Here is a 20,427-nt window from a genome sequence, read left to right as displayed (position 1 = left end):
GAAAACTGGTAAACTCCTGTAATGCTGGTGGTAATGTCAGTTTGCATTGTCCTTTTGAAAATAAATTTAGTCACACGTGATATGCACTTAGTACATATTTATTGCAAAGATAATGGTCAAAAGTTCCATCACAGTTTCATTTATCTATGTAATTATTTATTTAGAATATCACACTCTTTGCCTTCATGCAACTTAAAATCTAGAGGAAGGTGCACTGATATATATGAAAAACTATGTATTAGTACAAAGCATTATGGAAGGACAAAGAAAAGGAAGGTAACCCAGAATTTTTGTTGTTCCAGAAGGGCTTCATATATGATGTGCCAACTAAGCTAAACCCTGAGGATAAGAACGGGCTATTAAGCAAAAGAGGGCCAAAATGGTACTTTGGACAGAAGGGGAAACTTGGATGCCAGTTCCAGATGAAGAGCATTTGACCCCTGAAAGAACTGAGCAATAGTCCCTCTAGCCTCCTTGTGGTGAAGTGATTTGGCATGAAGCTAGAGACGTAAGCACAGACCAGATCATGAAAGGTCTTGCTTGAAAGCCATGTCAGAAAATAGGAATCTTATCCAAAGGATTGGAGGGTGTTTAAGACAGAATGACATGTTTGAATTTGCATTTGGCAAAGTTCATTCTGCTTGTAGGATGGATTGAAGGAGGGCAATCAAGAATGATGATGAAGACAGGACCAGTTGTAGTGAGTGAGGGGAATGATGGTGGTGGCCAGCGTAGTGGCAATAGGGATGAAGAGCTGGTTGTGAATTTAGGAGACAGAACCAATAGAGCTTAGTGATAAATTGGATGTGGGAGAGTGAGCAAAGGAAAAGTAGGTGACCTCCAGGTTCTAGCTTGGGGGACTTAGTGAATATTAGGACTATTCTTTGACTTAGGGCATCTGGGCCAAATAGTAGGTATGAGGGGCTAAGCCATAAGTTCTGTTTTAGGCGTAAGAAGTCTGTGAGATCTATGGGGACATTTAAGTGAATACATCTAGAGGCAATTTAATGTACAGGTTTGAAGCTGCAGAGAGAACTGCTAAAGATATATATTCATGTGTAATCAGGATATAGATGATAAGTGGAGAATTAAAATATCAATGCTATAAACCTAACACTTAGAAACAACGAAATGTTAAAAAGTAAGGAACTACCAAGAACAGAACTGACATATCTACTCTCGGTCATTAAGGATTGGTTTAATGAAAAGTTAATAATACCATGACAAAATGAGATACTATCTTGAAGTATACATACATATATATATATCCTATTCACAGAAAGCCAAAATATTAAATATACATCTGAAAAAAGAAAGATGAGAGAATGAAATACACCTAATTATTAATAGTATTAGTCTTTGGGAACTTGGTGACTATGGATAACAATGTTTTTTTAAAAATACATATATTATTTGTACTTTTCTATAATTTAGCATTGTATAATAAGCCATGATTTTCAGTAGAAAATACATCATAAAATGTTAGATTTTTTTGCATTGTATTTGATTTTACAAGAATATTTGCAAGTTACAATGTCATCATAAAAGAGATTTTACAAGATTGTTTGCTTGGTAGAATTTCTCAATAGACAGTGATACAAAATGTAGTTGTAAATTTAATCTTTTGTGTCCCACCCAGACAAAAGCAGCATATATAATGGGGAAAATACTCTAGTAGATGTCAGTAGAGAGATTTCAACCAAGTCTGCTCCTTAGAGCTCTTTAGCAAGTTTTTGAACCTCTGAGGGCCTCCATTACTTCTAGGATAAGAGAGTTGGCCCAGATTTTATCGAAGATGAACTCCCACTGTATTTTGCCTGAGTCAAGGTCACATAGAAAAAGTTGTATCAAACCATGTTCCAGTTAAATCAGCCCATATTTATTCAGATATATGACTAAATGGTCACAGTCTGAGTTTTTTTTTAAATGTGACCTGACATCTAATGGAAGTGTATTTATTTCGAAGAGAATTTAGTGTCTGTTCCTTATGTTTTTGTTTCCCCTCTTTTGTTGCTTGTTTTTGTCATAAAAAGATTGAAAGTCCCTACTGTGTTAACGTGTAGAACATAAAACACCAAGCTCTTCCTGAAAGGTAATTTTCCAAGAATGAAAAATACGAGAATGGTGTTGGATTGTTTGGTTTTCTGTCATTCAGTGTTGCATTAAAAACAACCATTCTTCCATAACTGTGAATGGCCTCACTCTTGAAAACTGTCAGGTACAAATGAAAAGTGATAACACTCTGAAAGCAGATCCTTTCCCAAATCCCACTAGGTTTTCAGATGAATTTGAAACCTAATCAATGGCCCACACTCATACTTAAATGTATCCATTATGGGGGGAAAACTTAAACAATTTTTAAGCTCCATCTTGAACACTGTTTTCAGTAAAAATATTACCCTTTTTTTTTACATTTTAAAATGAATAATTTTTATCAACCTTACAGTCTAATTTTTTCTGTTCCCCCCCCCCCAGGGACATATTTGTTGTTTGTTTTTGTCCTGATTGATTAATTTCAATATACTAGAACTTAGACACCATGAAGTAAAATCTAGATGTTGCCATAGTTTAGTTTACAGAGCCTTTTATATTCCTTCACTGGAATAGAAAAGTGTGTGTGTGTGTGTGTGTGTGTGTTCTGATTCTAAGTGTTTACTTAAGAACACATTTAAAAATGTTGAAAATGCAAAACAATAAAAATTTAAATCATCAATAATCCCACCACACATAGAAAACCTATTGGGCTAAATTTGGCCTCTTACTTTAGAATCCCTTTGGACAAACTGTTGTTACGGGAACAAGCGTCTCTTGCTGAATCTGACTGCACGTTGCTTGTTTCCACTAAGGGACAAGGCACCATCAGAACCAGTATAAAATCTCTGGCTTTGACCCAATTTCAGAAGTCAGTTTTGCAGATGACTCAAGCAAGAGCTGAAATAGTGGATGATTTAAAAAACCAAAACAAAACAACTTCCCCTGTGGTCTTGGGAGAAATGTCAATTGTGTTAGTGTGGCTAAAAAAAAATAACTCCTTCTTCCATGTTAGAACAAACATCGTTTCTTCCTCATTGAAAGCATGCACATGGAATTACTTTAAACTGGCCTTAGGGCTCATGCTATAAACCAAGACAGCTGTCTTTCTTTGATATGCTGATTACTCTGTGTCTGCATCTCAGAAAACTTAAGGTGCATAGAAATAAAAGATGTTAGAGCCAAGTAGCTCCAATAGTTTCGTACAAATGTCAAAGTCAACTCTTCCAACTGTGAGTTCTAAGGAAAACTCTGCGTAACTCTTCAACTGCCATTCCATGCCCTCATGGCACACGTGTGCACGTCCCATGACCTCAGTTGGAATGCCTTCCCCATGTGTTCTCCTTTTCAACTCCTACACCTGAACTATGCTGAAATGTAACCCTCCCCGCGATGCCTGCCGCAGACCATCCCAAGGAAAGTTAGGCTTTCTCTCCTCTGTGCCCTGTGACATTTTGTTTATACTTCCAGTATACTGGTAACATGCTTGTCATTGTTCCCTAATTGTTTGTCTCTAATTTAATCTGAGAGCTCCTTGAGGAAATTAACTATGTCTTAGTGTTTGTTGTTGTTTTTTGGCTGCGCTGCGCATGCGGGATCTTAGTTCCCTGACCCGGGGATCGAACCCGTGCCCCCTGAAGTGGAAGTGTGGAGTCTTAACCACTGGACCAACAGGGAAGTCCCCTTAGTTATCTTTCGACTCAATGTCCAGTACCTAGAACATGGTCTAACCTGAGTACTCATGTACCCATATAAAAAGATTGAATATATTAAGGTAAATTGTGATAAGCTGGGGAATGATGAATGTGCTTTTATAAGCTCTACTGAACTCTGAAGTTTCTTGTGTGAGGAACTAAGAAGGGCTCTTCAGATTCCTTTGAAGGCATTGAAGTATTGTTTACCATCTACTCTGCAGAATTTAAGATCTGCTCAATGGAACAATATCTTAGACCATGTATGAGAATGACACAGGTGACATGAACTATGCACATCCAGTGATAAAAAACATTTCCAGTTTTATTAGAGGTTGGGAAGAAGGCAGATAATTTCTGAGTTTAAAAAAAAGGTTTTATTGGGGCCTAGGGGAAGAGTCTGTGTTTCATAAATTGCATTAAATATTTGGTATGTAAAATCCCGGCTGTTCTGCATTAAATGGATACAGTGCATCCCCCATCTAATTAAGTAACCATGTGGAGACAAGTCATACTTACATAAACAAAAGCAGAGAACCCAGCTCTATTGTGTTGTCTTCGATTATGTAACTTGGTTTCCCTGGTATGGCTTTCTGCTCTGACTTGGATATTGCCGTGGACCAAATATGCTCCCAGACATTGAATGGAATCTAAAGAGCTATTTCTAAGGTGACTTGCTTCATTTAAATATTGCAGTGCGGGGGGGGCCTGGAATACTATGCAGTTTCCTACGTTTAATAACTGCTTGCCTGTTAAAGCCAGTAGTTTTGGGATCTGGCCAACAGGAAATCCATTGTGTATTATTACACTGCTTTGCAGGATAACCATGTGCCTGGTGTATGGTTTAACCATTCGCTACGTATTTATTGAATAGATAAATGCCTCACAGCATGTTTTCCGAGTTTTTGACCTAACATGATTGCTCTAACATACATATGGGTAGCAAAGCGTAAAGATAGTTTATAAACAGTTCATATCATGAGGGCACTGGGATGAAAATAATAACCATCACAAAAATTGAAATATAAATTTTAGGGTAATAAGTTGTAGAATGGAAATCTAGATCATAATTATAATTCTCTCTCCTTTGTTTGCTGTTCTTTATCCAGGCAGTGATGCTGATGGCGTTGGTAGTGGTGGCAAATTAAATTTATGTAACATTTTATAATTTATTGTATTTTTTTACATATATTATCTCACTTTACCATCACAAAATACTAATGCATTTTTATCACCCATGTTATGGATGAGAAAAATGGAACCTCAGTATTAAGTTACCCAAGGTAATAGAGTTGAACCAGACTTTAAATCAGGTTACTTGATCCTAAAGTTCTCTGGTTTTATCAGATTTAGACTTTGCTTTATGGCCAGGTCATTGGTTGGACTTGGGAACAAATCTGCATGTTTTGTACCAGTGAGAAGATAAAAGTACTTTGGAGGTAGAAGAGAAAAAAAGAAATGAAATGTATTTCAAAGTACTCTTGGCAAAAAAGTATGAAAATAATTTAGAATTCCTCAAAATCTGTTGAAGCTCAACATCATTTATACTCTAACCCCACGGAGTGCCAGCACCCTTCACTGACGGTCCAAGGGTTTATGACTCCCAATTTGGAATGACTTTGGGCTCCAGGGTACCCAGTCCCATTACAAATTTCACATTTCAAACAGTCCAACGTTGGCAGTTTTATATGGTTAAAAACATGATGGAATGAAAAAAGCCCCAATTCCAGTTCCTTTGTTTTTGCTGAAGTTCACTGTGTCCTGCTATATTCCTTGTATTTTAATTGGAGTTTTAGTGGTTAAATATTCCTGCTTAAAAGAGATGAAACTATTTCTAAAGGCAACGTTGAAAAATCCTTCTCATTATTTTATTCTCAAACAGGCTTATTCTTTGACTTCTTTTTCTGTTCCTGACTTTAGCAAGGGTGCCTAGTCAGTTGAATATAATTAGTTGAGTACTTGCTGTGCAATTCTCTCCAAAATATTTTCTCAAGACCTTCTCTAGGTGTGTCCGTAACACACCCATGCTGACCTGGAATTACAGTCCAACCAAAGGGATCACTGAGCGATCTTTAAGATGAATATTAGACTTTATCTTGTGGTTCCTCACCACTTACATTATGTCTCATTTTCTCATTTTCTTTTGGTTTTATGCACTGCGCATAATTGCCATAAGGCAGGCACTCACTAAATGACCCTATTCCACTTCTAAGGGTCCATTCACTTGAACTGAAATGGAATTGTGAGGTGTTTCAGTCAGATCTGCGTTCAGATTCTTACTAAGCTGCATAACGTTAGACAAGACACGTAATCGAAGTGTTTTCTCAAATGCAAAAGGGGGTCCTTGCGGTCCCCACCTTGGAGTGATGGTGTCAAACTTAAATGATTTAATCCATGTGGAAGCCTCATTACCATAACCTGTAACCATTCAATAAATGGCAGCTCTTATTTTTCTCTCTGCTAACATAGTTTCCGTGTCGTTTTAGCTTCCCCAAAACTACTTAACACTGAGTGCATTGGGATTTAATAGTGAAGCTTGGCACTCTGGCTTTAAGAAGGGAGATCTGGGTGTATCAGTGAGGAGTATTTTCTGCAAAAACAGAAAACCTGATTTAAAAAAATAACAAATTATCTGGAGATAGATGCTTCCTGGTGTGTGTTCAGCCTCTCTTTGTTGTCAGAGCTGGTATCTGTGTCCCTCTTCAACTTTTCCTTGTGATCTTCCCCAGTTAAGACAGGAACAAAAAATAGAAAGGTCGATACCCACCACATTTATTCCTTTTATCAGGAAAATAAAAGCTATCTCAGAAAGTTCTGTTTATGATTCATTTGCCATCGAGGGGTGTCATGTGGCCATTCCCACCTGAGAAGAAGTAAACTCAGTCCGTGACTTTTCATGCCTCTACCAGGTGGGAGAAGGCAGTTGACAGGTCAGTCATCAGCATTTCTCACACCAGGTTTAAAACTATAATCTGAATTATAGAGCAGTGGCCAATGTATTGAGATTACAAGTAAATTTACCTTGAAGCCCAAAATACCCATGCAGTCTTCCATTAAAACCATTTATTAAAGTAAGTCATCACCACTACCCCACACCCCAATCCCCTCCAAAGGATGGGATTTGTCAGCAACTTTTTTTTTTTAATTAATTAATTAATTTATTTATTTTTGGCTGTGTTGGGTCTTCGTTTCTGTGCGAGGGCTTTCTCTAGTTGCGGCAAGCGGGGGCCACTCTTCATCCCGGTGCGCGGGCCTCTCACTATCGCGGCCTCTCTTGTTGCGGAGCACAGGCTCCTGATGCGCAGGCTCAGTACTTGTGGCTCACGGGCCCAGTTGCTCCGCGGCATGTGGGATCTTCCCAGACCAGGGCTCGAACCTGTGTCCCCTGCATTGGCAGGCAGATTCTCTACCACTGCACCACCAGGGAAGCCCTGTCAGCAACTTTTTAAAAAAAATTTTATTGAAGTATAGTTGATTTATAATGTTATGTTAATTTCTACTGTACAGAAAAGTGATTGTTACACACACATATATATATTTTTTCATATTCTTTTCAATTATGGGTGTCATCAAATTTTTTTTAATTTTATTTATTTTTTTATACAGCACGTTCTTATTAGTTATCCATTTTATACATATTGGTGTGTATATGTCAATCCCAATCTCCCAATTCATCCCACCATCCCCGCCCCCCCACCACTTTCCCCCCTGGTGTCCATACGTTTGTCCTCTACATCTGTGTCTCTCTTTCTGCCCTGCAAACTGGTTCATCTGTACCATTTTCCTAGGTTCCACATATATGCGTTAATATATGATAATTGTTTTTCTCTTTCTGACTTACTTCACTCTGTATGACAGTCTCTAGATAGATCCACGTCTCTGCAAATGACCCAATTTCGTTCCTTTTCATGGCTGAGTAATATTCCATTGTATATATGTGCCACATCTTCTTTATCCATTCATACGTCAGTGGGTATTTAGGTTGCTTCCATGACCTGGCTATTGTAAATGGTGCTGCAGTGAACATTGGGGTGCATGTGTCCTTTTGAGTTATGGTTTTCTCTGGGTATCTGCCCAGTGGTGGGATTGCTGGGTCATATGGTAGTTATGTTTTTAGTTTTTTAAGGAACCTCCATACTGTTCTCCATAGTGGCTGTTTCAATTTACATTCCCACCAACAGTGCAAGAGGGTTCCCTTTTCTCCACATCCTCTCCAGCATTTGTTGTTTGTAGATTTTCTGATGATGCCCTTTCTAACTGGTGTGAGGTGATATCTCATTGTAGTTTTGATTTGCATTTCTCTAATAATTAGTGATGTTGAGCAGTTTTCATGTGCTTCTTGGCCATCTGTATGTCTTCTTTGGAGAAATGTCTATTTAGGTCTTCTGCCCATATTCGGATTGGGTTGTTTGTTCTTTTAGTATTGAGCTGCATGAGTTGTTTATATATTTTGGAGATCAATCCTTTGTCCGTTGATTCGTTTGCAGATATTTTCTCCCATTCTGAGGGTTGTCTTTTCATCTTTTTTGTAGTTTCATTTGCTTTGCAAAAGCTTTAAAGTTTCATTAGGTCTCATTTGTTTAATTTTGTTTTTATTTCCATTACTCTAGGAGGTGGATCAAAAAAGATCTTGCTGTGATTTATGTCAAAGAGTGTTCTTCCTATGTTTTCCTCTAAGAGTTTTATAGTGTCCAGTCTTACATTTAGGTCTCAAATCCATTTTGAGTTTATTTTTGTGTATGGTGTTAGGGAGTGTTCTAATTTCATTCTTTTACATGTAGCTGTCCAGTTTTCCCAGCACCACATATTGAAGAGGCTGTCTTTTCTCCATTGTATATCCTTGCCTCCTTTGTCATAGATTAGTTGACCATAGGTGCGTGGGTTTATCTCTGGGGTTTCTATCCTGTTCCATTGATCTGTATTTCTGTTTTTGTGCCAGTACCATATTGTCTTGATCACTGTAGCTTTTTAGTATACTCTGAAGTCCTCCAGTCTGATTCCTCCAGCTCCGTTTTTCTTTCTCAAGATTGCTTTGGCTCTTCGGGGTCTTTGGCGTTTCCATACAAATTGTGAAATTTCTTTTTCTAGATCTGTGAAAAATGCTATTGGTAGCTTGATAGGGATTGCATTGAATCTATAGATTTCTTTGGGTAGTATAGTCATTTTCGCAATGTTTCTTCCAGTCCAAGAACATGGTATATCTCTCCATCTGTTTGTATCATCTTTAATTTCTTAACTGTCTTGGGTTTGTTTTTGTAGGTCCTTTTCTTCTCTTGTGTTTCCCATGTAGAGAAGTTCCTTTAGCATTTGTTGTGGAGCTGGTTTGGTGGTGCTGAATTCCCTTAGCTTTTGCTTGTCTGTAAAGCTTTTGATTTCCCCATTGAATCTGAATGAGATCCTTGCTGGGTAGAGTAGTCTTGTTTGTAGGTTCTTCACTTTCATCATTTTAAATATGTCATGCCACTCCCTTCTGGCTCATAGTTTCTGCTGAGAAATCAGCTGTTAACCTTATGGGAGATCTTTTGTATATTATTTGGTGTTTTTCCCTTGTTGCTTTCAATAATTTATCTTTAGTTTTTGCCAATTTGATTACTGTGTGTCTCGACTTGTTTGTCCTTGGGTTTATCCTGTATGGGACTCTGTGCTTCCTGGACTTGGGGGGCTACTTCCTTTCCCATGTTAGGGAAGTTTTCGACTATAATCACTTCAAATATTTTTTCAGGTCCTTTCTCTCTCTCTTCTCCTTTTGGGACCCCTATAATGCAAATGTTGTTGCGTTTAATGTTGTCCTGGAGGTCTCTTAGGCTGTCTTCATTTCTTTTCATTCTTTTTTCTTTAGTCTGTTCTGTGGCAGTGAATTCCACTATTCTGTCTTCCAGGTCACTTATCCGTTCTTCTGCCTCAGTTATTCTGCTGTTGATTCCTTCTAATGTATTTTTCATTTCAGTTATTGTATTGTTCATCTGTTTGTTTGTTCTTTAATTCTTCTAGGTCTTTGTTATACATTTCTTGCATCTTCTCGATCTTTGCCTCCATTCTTTTTCCGAGGTCCTGGATCATCTTCACTATCATTATTCTGAATTCTTCTTCTGGAAGGTTGCCTATTTCCACTTCATTTAGTTTTACTGGGGTTTTATATTGTTCCTTCATCTGGTACATAGCCCTCTGCCTTTTCATCTTGTCTTTCTGTGAATGCGGTTTTTATTCCACAGGTTGCAGGATTGTAGTTCTTCTTACTTCTGCTGTCTGCTCTCTGGTGGATGAGCCTGTCTAAGAGGCTTGTGCAAGTTTCCTGATGGGAGGGACTGGTGGTGGGTAGAGCTGGCTGTTGCTCTGGTGGGCAGAGCTCAGTAAAACTTTAATGTGCTTGTCTGCTGATGGGTGGGGCTGGGTTCCCTCCCTGTTGGTTGTTTGGCCTGAGGCGACCCAGCACTACCAGCCTACCCAGGGTCTTTGGTGGGGCTAATGGCGGACTCTGGGAGGGCTCACGCCAAGGAGTACTTCCCAGAAGTTCTGCTGCCAGTGTCCTTGTCCTCACAGTGAGACACAGCCACCCCCTCTCTCCCCCACCACTGCAGGAGACCATCCAACACTAGCAGGTAGGTCTGGTTCAGTTTCCTATGGGGTCACTGCTCCTTCCCCTGGGTCACGATGTGCACGCTACTTTGTGTGTGCCCTCCAAGAGTGGAGTGTCTGTTTCCCACAGTCCTGTCAAACTGTTGCAATCAAATCCCACTAGGCTTCAAAGTCTGATTCTCTAGGAATTCTTCCTCCCGTTGCCGGACCCCCAGGTTTAGAAGCCTGACGTGGGGCTCAGAACCTTCACTCCAGTGGGTGGACTTCTGTAGTATAAGTGTTCTCCAGTTTGTAAGTCACCCACCCAGCAGTTATGGGATTTGATTTTATTGTGATTGCACCCCTCCTACTGTCTCATTGTGGCTTCTCCTTTGTCTTTGGACGTGGGGTATCTTTTTTGGTGAGTTCCAGTGTCTTCCTGTCGATGATTGTTCAGCAGTTAGTTGTGATTCCGGTGCTCTCGCATGAGGGAATGAGAGCACATCCTTCTCCTCCTCCATCTTGAACCAATCAATCTGGTTGTCAGCAACTTCTACACCCCAGCTTGGAACTTCTGTTGGCAACTTCCCAGCCTGGTGGGTTAAGAAGGGGCTGCTTTCCTGGGGTAGCAGCCTTCTTGTTGCAAGGGAGGCATGTGAAGGGCAGGGCACTGCTATACCAGCAGTTCAAGTCTGAGCGTGGTGAGGATCCTGGGGAGGGGAAGGGGAGAGAGGGATCAGTATAAGGCAAACAGCACTCGTAACCCTTCAATATACATATGAAGGAAACAAAAAAAAAAAAAGGAAAATATGTAACTTCTCTATTTTCACTTACTTAGGATGCAAGTATTAGTATTTCATTTCTTAGGATGCAAGTAAATGGTAATACATATAGAAATGTATACCCACAGTGTCTCACCTTTCCACTCTTACCCTCATAAATTGATTTTGTTTGTTATTTTTTGCTTTCCTGGACCCTGGCCTGTTTCCTATACGTACATGATATTAACGTGGCTTCAGTAATAGTTTAGATAGAATGTTACATTCTGCCTCTTTGTTTCCTCCTCTGAACATTGATTGGTTCTTTTGTAAATTGTTTTTCCTTTTTTTAAAATTGAAGTATAGTTAATTTACAATGGTGTGTTAGTTTCAAGTGTGTAGCAAAGTTATACATATATATTTTTTGTTTTGTTTTGTTTTGCTCTGTACCTAGATTCCTTTCCATTATAGGCTATTACAAGTCATTGAGTATAGTTCTCTGTGCTATACTGTAGGTCCTTGTTGCTTACCTATTTTATATACAGTAGTGTATATATGTTAATCCCAAACTCCTAATTTATCTCCCCTCACCCCATATTCCCTTTAGTAACCATAACTTTGTTTCCTATGTCTGTGAGTCTATTTCTGTTTAGTAAGATTGATTGATGCTTAATGGAGGTCCTTGAGATAGCCAGGACACTTACAGCCAGTTTTCCCATGCCACTCTCCTGCTCTCTGTTTTAGATGAAGACTGAACTTGTTATTTTATCTAATGGGGATTTACTAAAATCGAAGGAAGGTAACCTAATTGCTTTCAGATCTCTCTGTTTTGTGACTCAGATGGTTAAAACTCGATTTATCTTATCATCCAATACCTTTGTATGTCATTTTACTTAAGCTGGTTAAATGTGGTCTCACTATTTACTTACAGATTGGTTTTTTGTGACTGCCACCCCATGTCAGTAGTTACTTCTGACATTTATGCATTGTTACTAATTAAGCAAAAATACCTCATTCAGCATTTAGCACTTACACCCGTGTTCACTCAGGCTACCACCATGGGGCTCTGCATATATTCTTTATCAGGTGACCCTTTTCTGCAACAGTGAATTACTTTGGACAGAACTCAAGCCCCTGATGGGAGTGTGAGCTGTTTGATGCCCACATAAAATCTTCTAATACCTTTGTCATTTCCTCTAATGCATGGATTTATAGAAGCCTGAGGGGACTTGGTATTTATTGAAGATGGAAATTGCTGTGAGCAGTCAGTAACAAAATGAGTTAATATATGTTATATTTTATGAAGTCCATTGTAAATATAATTTAAAACATTAAAAAAAAACACCTCGGGGCTTCCCTGGTGGTGCAGTGGTTGAGAATCTGCCTGCCAATGCAGGGGACACGGGTTCGAGCCCTGGTCTGGGAAGATCCCACATGCCGCGGAGCAACTAGGCCCGTGAGCCACAACTACTGAGCCTGCGGTGCGTCTGGAGCCTGTGCTCCGCAACAGGAGAGGCCGCGACAGTGAGAGGCCCGCACACCGCGATGAAGAGTGGCCCCCGCTTGCCACAACTAGAGAGAGCCCTTGCACAGAAACCAAGACCCAACACAGCCAAAAATAAATAAATAAATAAATAAAGTTATTTTAAAAAAAAAACAAAAAACACCTCTCAGATTCTATCCTGAAACCCTTCTTATTCCATGTGATGTGTACACATTTTATTTTCTGAGGGAGTTTATCTAACTTTTATAACTTAAACTGTTTGCTCTCTTATTATTTGGAATATTTGCTTTATGATGCTCTTTTGGACCTTCTGTGAGTTAGCTTTTCTATTAACATGAGTTAACTTTTCTATTACAAATGCACTTGAAAGCTTATAAATCTCAAACTCTTTAATATATGAGGCCTTTCCCCCCCCTTAAGGTGATACATTTAATGAAAAAAAAAGTTCGGAGAATCAAACTATTGTGTTTAATTCATTTCAGTGGCATGACATAGTGCTTATGTATTACAGTTGGCAAGCAGTCTTTTTCATAACTCAGTGTCTTTTATTTTCTTCCTTACGCAAACATATAATTATAGGCAGTCATTCCTCCTGTGTCCTAGTCCCCCCTCTTTTACATTTACTAATTCTCTCTACAGGTTCTTAAAACAGGACATTCCCCCTAATATTGTGAATTATGTTTATCCTTGACAGTGCTTACTCATTTAGGTTATTGACTTGAGTGGGAATAATAAGAGGCTCTGTTTGTTCAGAATTGCACTGATGGCACCCAGAAAGCCGGGTTAGGACACAGAATGCACCTGGTCTCCAGGCTCTCTCCTGTTGAACTAGATTGTTGTTCCAGTAGTTTCATTCGGTCCCTTTCTCCAGCTTAGCCCTAAAGACTGATTTGCTTTGAATGGGAGTAATCCTCTTTGGGGCATAGTTGATCTGGTTATTGAAATCTTTGCTTGCTTTGTTCTTTCTCTGGAATGGCCATGGGAAGGCACAAGATAGGGTTTCTCTTGGCTATGCTCCACATTGCTCAGCAGTTACATCTTTCTTCCCTTGACTCTGTGCTAGTTTCCTGGGACTTAAGTCCTTGCTAAATGGAGTGAAGAGACAATGAAGCAAAGTCTTGGCTTATGCTTTTTCCTTTTCATATTGTTTCTCTCCACTCATCAGTTCCCTATACTTGGGGAGACACATCTGTTTCTTCCCTTTGAACAGATGTAACTATAGATATTAAACTAAAAACTTACAGCTTGTAGTGATTTGTTTTAGTTCTTAGCCTTAAAAGTGAGGTAGCTTTTGGGGTCAGGAGTGCTGGGCGTAAAGAATGATGGTCAAAGACAAGCAGAAGAAATGTGTATTCCTTTTAGAAGGTTTAGTAAATTTTGGGAAGAAACGCTATCCAAGGTAGAATACCAGACAATCTCCACAGTTTCATAGGTAAAGAAAGTGGACAGTTTGGAATCTTTTGGACGTGTCTTATGATCGACCATCCTCCACCAACGTCACCATTATTTACACTCATTTATGGGAAAACCAAATCTATTCCCTCCATTATTTCAAAGTTTTGAGGCAGCTTGGGCCCCTCATTGAACACTTCACCAGACTGAATCTTAAGATTTAGCCTGTCACCCCACAGATGTTTATCTCAGGTCTTTCAGCAAAGGCAGATTCAAAACTATAGTTTGAGGGGGTCTCCTATTCATTGTTTTCACTCGTCCAGTAATACTGAATGTGTGTCTGTCTAAAGGTACCATATCATGCTGATTCAATCTCTAGAAGATAATTCATCTGCACAGGCCTTACAAGCATGCCGTGTTAGGATGCAAACTTTTCCAGCACAGATTATTAAAGCAGGTTGTTCTTTTTGGCCTGATGTATGTGCTGCCATTGTAGACTGTGTTCTAATATCTTCTTCAATTTCACAGGAACTGACAATGGCGAAGTCCTCCCTGAATCCATCCCATCAGCTCCTGGGACACTGCCTCATTTCGTAGAGGAGCCGGACGATGCTTATATCATCAAGAGCAACCCCATTTCACTGAGGTGCAAAGCAAGGCCAGCCATGCAGATATTCTTCAAATGCAATGGCGAATGGGTCCATCAAAATGAGCATGTCTCTGAGGAGAGTCTGGACGAGAGTTCAGGTAAGAATGGGAAGCAATCAGAACCACCTACGGTAGCTTCTCAGATTCTCACATGGTTATATGACTGCTTAAGCCACCCCCATTACCTCATTTGAATGAGGTCACAGTAACATCATCTTTGGAATATCACGTACAGTCATATCTTTAAATGACTCCACAGCTCCCTTGCCTAGTGTACTCCAATATGGTAGAGTTTTTTATTTTCCTGCTCTATATAACTTTAAGACCTAATTTTGTATGGAAGTTAATATTCTCACTGGAAATAAAACCAGCATTCACTGTTTTCATTTTTCTGAATTCTAAATACTTTTTCAAGACATAAATCTTTCACCAAACACCTTTTGAAGCAGCATAAATTCAGTTTCTCTAATCTTTCCTCCTGGATATTATTTTTGTGTGCTTCATTCTCCACAGTTGGTGGTTTCTGTGTCGTCTTTAAGTTCTTTTGATTAGTGTGTAATGATAGAGCCCAAATTAGAAGACCAAATTTGGATAGGATCTCCAGTATAAAAGAATTTCAGGACTATCTTTATTGGCTTGGCTAATTTGGCTGATGAGGAGTTATGATGAGACTAGTGATCATACTAGCTAATGTTTGTTGAGCACTTACTATATACCAGGCCTTATCTAAGCATTTGATAGACATTATCTTACTGTCTTTTCAATAGCTCTCGGGGGTAAATAATGCTGTCACTGCCTTCTTATAGATAAGGAAACTGAGGCTCAAAGAAATTAAGTAAACTATGGGCTTGTGCTGGATCTGAAAGTAAGGTCATTTGACTCAACTTTAAAGATTTATAACTTTTATATTTTAACATATAACAGAAAGAGTATATGCTTTTGAACTTTGTCTCCTCAGACTAACTGAAAATTTAGCCTCATCCTAAGTCCAATCTGGTGTCACCCTAGATTATTGATTTTATTAGTTCTGAACTTATTCACTAGATGTCAGATTTTGAATAAGTCAAAAAGCCTGAGTATAATTAAGAAGTTTCAAGATGGCTTAATTTATTAACTGTATACCAATGCTGTTTAATACACTAGGCTAGGCCTTTCAGAGTATTCCAAGAAGGGTAGGAGGCAAACACTGATCTCTAGACCTTCATAGCAACTAATAGGTATAAGACCAACACACCTGTAAGTGCAGTACAAATGAAGTTATGATAAATGTCTGAAGAGAGGTAGATGGCGCTAGGGAGGATTTTACAAAAAATCATGTCTGAAGAGAGGTAGATGGCGCTAGGGAGGATTTTACAAAAAATCACGTCCAACTAGGACTCTCAGGAAAGGTGTGGAAGCTATAGTATTTGAAAGGGACATTGATGAATATGTAATTCAATTAGGAATAATTGATGCTAAACCCTATGGGGGAGTGAAGAGTCTCAGTGGCCAACATTAGCAATTGAAAGGTCAACATTAGCAAATGAAAGAAAGCTGAGTGTATGTTCCCCTCAGCTTGGTTTGGTTGAAATATGAAATAGATGTAGGAGACAGCAGCCGATAGCTGGAAAACAGCTCAATCAGTGGCATAAAAGACCTCAAATATCAGAACAAGGAGTCTTTTAATTAATTTTATGGATATTTTGCTAATGGTGGGGATTGATTATATCGACACATGGGAATGCAGTGGCTTTGAAGCTATGCTTCAGAAGGTGAATCTAGCAGAAGCCTTTGGAATGGTAAGGAGAAGTAGGAATGGGGAAGTTAGGAGACTGGGATAATTCAGTTGAGAAAGTAAGGTCTGCTTCTCGAGCAATGGCCACAGAAATAAGAACTAGATATCTGATGTGAGAAACTTCAACAAATCAGACTTAATAGCTGAATGAATAAATGAGTGAATGGAGAAATAAAAACTAATCTTTTAACAGAAGCAAAAGGGTAATGCAGTTAATATTAGTAATCACATTAGCAAGGAGAAAAGTCTAAGATCATTGTTTGGGGCTGTGTGTTTTATCCTCAGACATTGCTGCCCTAGATTTTGCCCAGTAATGAACTTAAAATAGCAGAACCCCTTAGGGTAAACTGCTCCAAATAAAAGATAGGAAGAACATTGAAAAATGATCAACTATTTTTTTATACCACTGCTAGAAAATCCTATATCCGTTCTCATTTAAAGACCTCTTGATAAGTATTGCAGGCCAATTTAACACTCTACCCTCTTGTAATTTCACAACATTCTGTTTTGTTATTGCTTCTCCCTTTTAATTCCCTTAGCATTGCTGGGCAACTCCATGTCTTGCAGATAGCAGCGTTGATTACATTCTCTGCCTCCATGTAAAAGACTCCCCTTTTTGCTTCCTGTAAAAAAATAAAATAAGACCAATAAAAGTCACAAATTTCAAAGGAACTGGGAAGAACAAAAAAAATCATAAACGACAAAATCTGAAGAGATTATACACCGATTTAAAAAATAAGCTGTTGAGAAAGAATTTTAACAGCTACCTTTTGGAAAAGAACTTAATAAGCACAACCGTTTCTTCCAAGTCATTTTGACTGAATCAATAGGAAAGAAATGTCTCTCCCTAAAACTGTTTTTCTTCTGTGTGGTTAATGAAAATCACTGTCTACCACACACTGCAATTATGTTTCCTAAGCTCTGTAGTAATAGTGGAAAAGTGGAAACTGGAGCAAGATGAGTGGAGATATTAGACCCAAAACTAATGCATAAGTGTAATTAAGGTTGGAAACGAAATGGCCTCAGGTATTGAAAAATAGATGCATTACTTCCCCTGGGTTCTTCAGCGTGGCGCTGGAGCACAGGGATTGACTACCTTTACAGCCTTAATGGCTTTTGATGGAGTCTGAAAAATAATTCCTGCCATTCCAGTGGGGAGTGAATGATACCGAGAGACCAAGGATAATGGGACCACGTTTGACCAGAGGTAGAGAATGTTCCATGCTCTTTTAAGAAGTTGAAAGTAACTGCTTCAATATCTTTGGCCAACATGGTCTCTATTTCTAAAATCCTAGGGAGCTTTGATTCTTTTTACTTACAGGTTTTCTTTCTTCACAGAACTAATGGGAAATACATAGGACCTGGGAGTGTTGGGAGTCGACACAGAATCTTTTGTATTTCCAAATTGGAACAATAAGTCCTTTCAGTTGTTAAAGGCTGCAAACTGCCTTTGGTCTTTCTGGCAATTTGGCCCCGTCATCTAACAGTTCAAATAAGAAGAAAAAGGATTGTATGTTTTCATGCAATTTAGCTTGGAAAACCCAGAGCCTAGAGTTCTTTCCTGCAGAAAGCACAATTTATTTGACGTGAGTTACTGTGTTTGCACAGACATGGCTATACCTCTTAGTAATGTACACTTTTAGTTCTCTGCACAAGCCGAGCGATCCTCTTTCATTTGTTCTGCCTCATTTCATTTGGAAATATGGGAAGTCTTCTTCCTTGTATTTTTCCTCTGTTAACATCTGGAGTTGAGAAGCAATCCCAATTCAAGAATCATGCCCCTGAGAAAGGGGTGAATTATTCAGTAATGCACAAACGCGTGCACGCACGCACACACACACACACACACACACACACAGAAAAACAGCAACAACCAGCAAAACCCATCCTTGACAATCAGGATAATGTAGCCTGTGGGAAGCTTGAGTTATCAATAAGCTAAACCACTTCTTTACTGTTCAGTAAAAATGGAGTTCCCTTAACAAGGCTCCAAGGCTCCATGGTTTTTATTCTACCTTGGAGATACCGAAGTCTAATGAGTGAAATAATGCGTATTTCAATGTGTTACAGGAAAAGTCTCAACTCCAGTAAACTAATTTTTCTTCTTAAAGAATACCATTTCAGGGATTTCATTGTGTGTGATTTCCTTAAACAACTGGAGTCACTCTCTGGGAAGAAAAGGTTAATGGATTGTGTTGAGAAAAGGGAGAAGGGTAGAATAAAAAATGTATTAAATCTTTAAAGTTTGTATCTAAGAACTTTGCTGGTGATGGGGATGTGAATATAGTATCCTCCAGAAAACCATTAATTTGAAGTTACCTTCAAAGATTCACAAATCACCAAGGTGCATTTGGGAAGCATATATTTGAGACCGCAGAACATAGCAGTAATCCATCTCTGAAGTGTTCCATTGACAAGTTGGTGGGTTTAAAACCCACAACTGTAGAAACATTCTCCGACCCCACCCCAGGTTTCATCCTGTTCGTCACTGCTGCTCAGAGAGGACTGACATATTCTAAAAAGGTTTTCAGGAAAATATTATGAATTCCTTCCAAAAATTTGTGACAGAGCATGAAGACCTTGTGTCTAATTTAAGCCTTTCCTACAAAAAGGTAGAGACCATTTACTATCATTTCATTCATAGCAGAGATAGAAGGCAGCTAACCACTTTATGCAATTTAGTAACTTTCTGATATTGGCCAGAGATTTGTTCTAAACCCTAAACTCTTGAAGAGTGTCTTTGGACTTTTTTATAGTCTCTTTTGTTCATACAACATTTTAAATGTTTTTTTTTTTTTTCTAATTTGAAGTGGGAATTATAAGGATATTAAGAAAAAGATGATCTGGTGGTTAAGAGCATGGATATTAGTGCAAGATGATACCTCCATTTTTGAGATCTGGCTCTCCATTTACAGACGTGTTAAGGTAGATACGTTCCTTGGCATCCTTTCACCTCGGTTTTCCCATGTATGAAATGGCAGTTGCAAGTATATCTACCCCATGGACCTATAGCAGGGGGTCGTAGAACCTAATATACATGACATACCTTGCTCAGGGTCTGGTGTATAGCAAGTTACGCTATCAAGGTTAGCCTTCAAAATGATAAATATAAAACTGCATTTTTTTTTTAAATGGGTTAAGTGGCTGGTGATTATGCTTCCAAAAACAAATAGAAAATTATGAACTTTTACAGTTCCAAAAAGATAAAGCGGCTAGTACTATTAACAGGTACATCATTGTCTTTCGTAGAATGACATTTTATTTGCCTGTGGTTCACTCCCTCAGTTTACATTTCGTCTTTGTTATTCTCAGAGCCCCTGGTGTCGCCATGGGAGATAGAATTGGTAGGATGTATGCCCTGATCTCAGGGGATGATCTACTAACAGGAAGTAGTTTTAGTGACTGCAGGAATGGAAAGCCATTGATTGGGGCAGCAAGGTTGGAAATCATGAGTGTGGTTCCCACAAGTTGTGAGTATGAGGTCTGAGTGAGTCATTCAGGGGATGCTGTCTTCTAACTAACCCTCCCCTCTCCACTTCTGCCTTTTGAGTTGCCCTGCTCTCTGTTATCAGACGACACTACCGAGTTAATTTGCTTTCCTCTGCCAGACATCTCTGTGCTGATTAATTTTAATCTCCGGTGAGGACGAAACTGGAGAGCTTGGGTGTGTTCTTAGTTTCTGTACTTAAGACTGAACTTGCAGTGCTTCTGAGGAATATGTGGAGCGGTTATTATCCAGGGGAAACAAAAGAGTATTCATTAGGCATTGTGCACTTTCAAAGGAGGACTATTTTTTTTTTATCAAAATACATTTTAATCTTGTTGCTAGGATGAAGTGGCAAAAGACGTTTAGCCCTAATTAAGCATCTGCCAGTAAAATGAAATATGGTTCTGCCTTTTAATTATCTACATTTAATTTGCTACTTTCAGTGGCATGTTGGCTTGAAGACATCTAAGCTCCCCCAAGAAATGGAGGCACAGTTCCCTGAAAAGGTTTCTTGTATCTCAAAGTTTTTAAAACTCCAAATATGGATCAGATTCATGTGTCTTTACCAGAGCCTCGCCCTAGACACT

At 38.9% G+C, this 20,427-nt stretch overlaps 1 protein-coding gene across 5 annotated transcripts in view; it reads left to right on the top strand.

Annotated features, from left to right (window-relative positions):
• UNC5D (unc-5 netrin receptor D) overlaps positions 1–20,427 on the top strand; it is a 582,894-nt gene that overhangs the window by 312,492 nt on the left and 249,975 nt on the right. For all 5 annotated transcript variants that reach the window (XM_082374962.1, XM_082374961.1, XM_082374959.1 and 2 more), the window contains exon 2: positions 14,460–14,678. In XM_082374962.1, coding sequence (XP_082231088.1) covers positions 14,460–14,678 — 219 coding nt within the window. The remainder of the gene's footprint in view (positions 1–14,459; positions 14,679–20,427) is intronic.

This window comes from Balaenoptera borealis, assembly GCF_965194805.1.
Source record: "Balaenoptera borealis genome assembly, chromosome: 21".
Lineage (NCBI taxonomy): Eukaryota > Metazoa > Chordata > Mammalia > Artiodactyla > Balaenopteridae > Balaenoptera > Balaenoptera borealis.
Note: the sequence above shows the minus strand (reverse complement) of the source record. Positions and strands in the feature narration are given on the sequence as shown.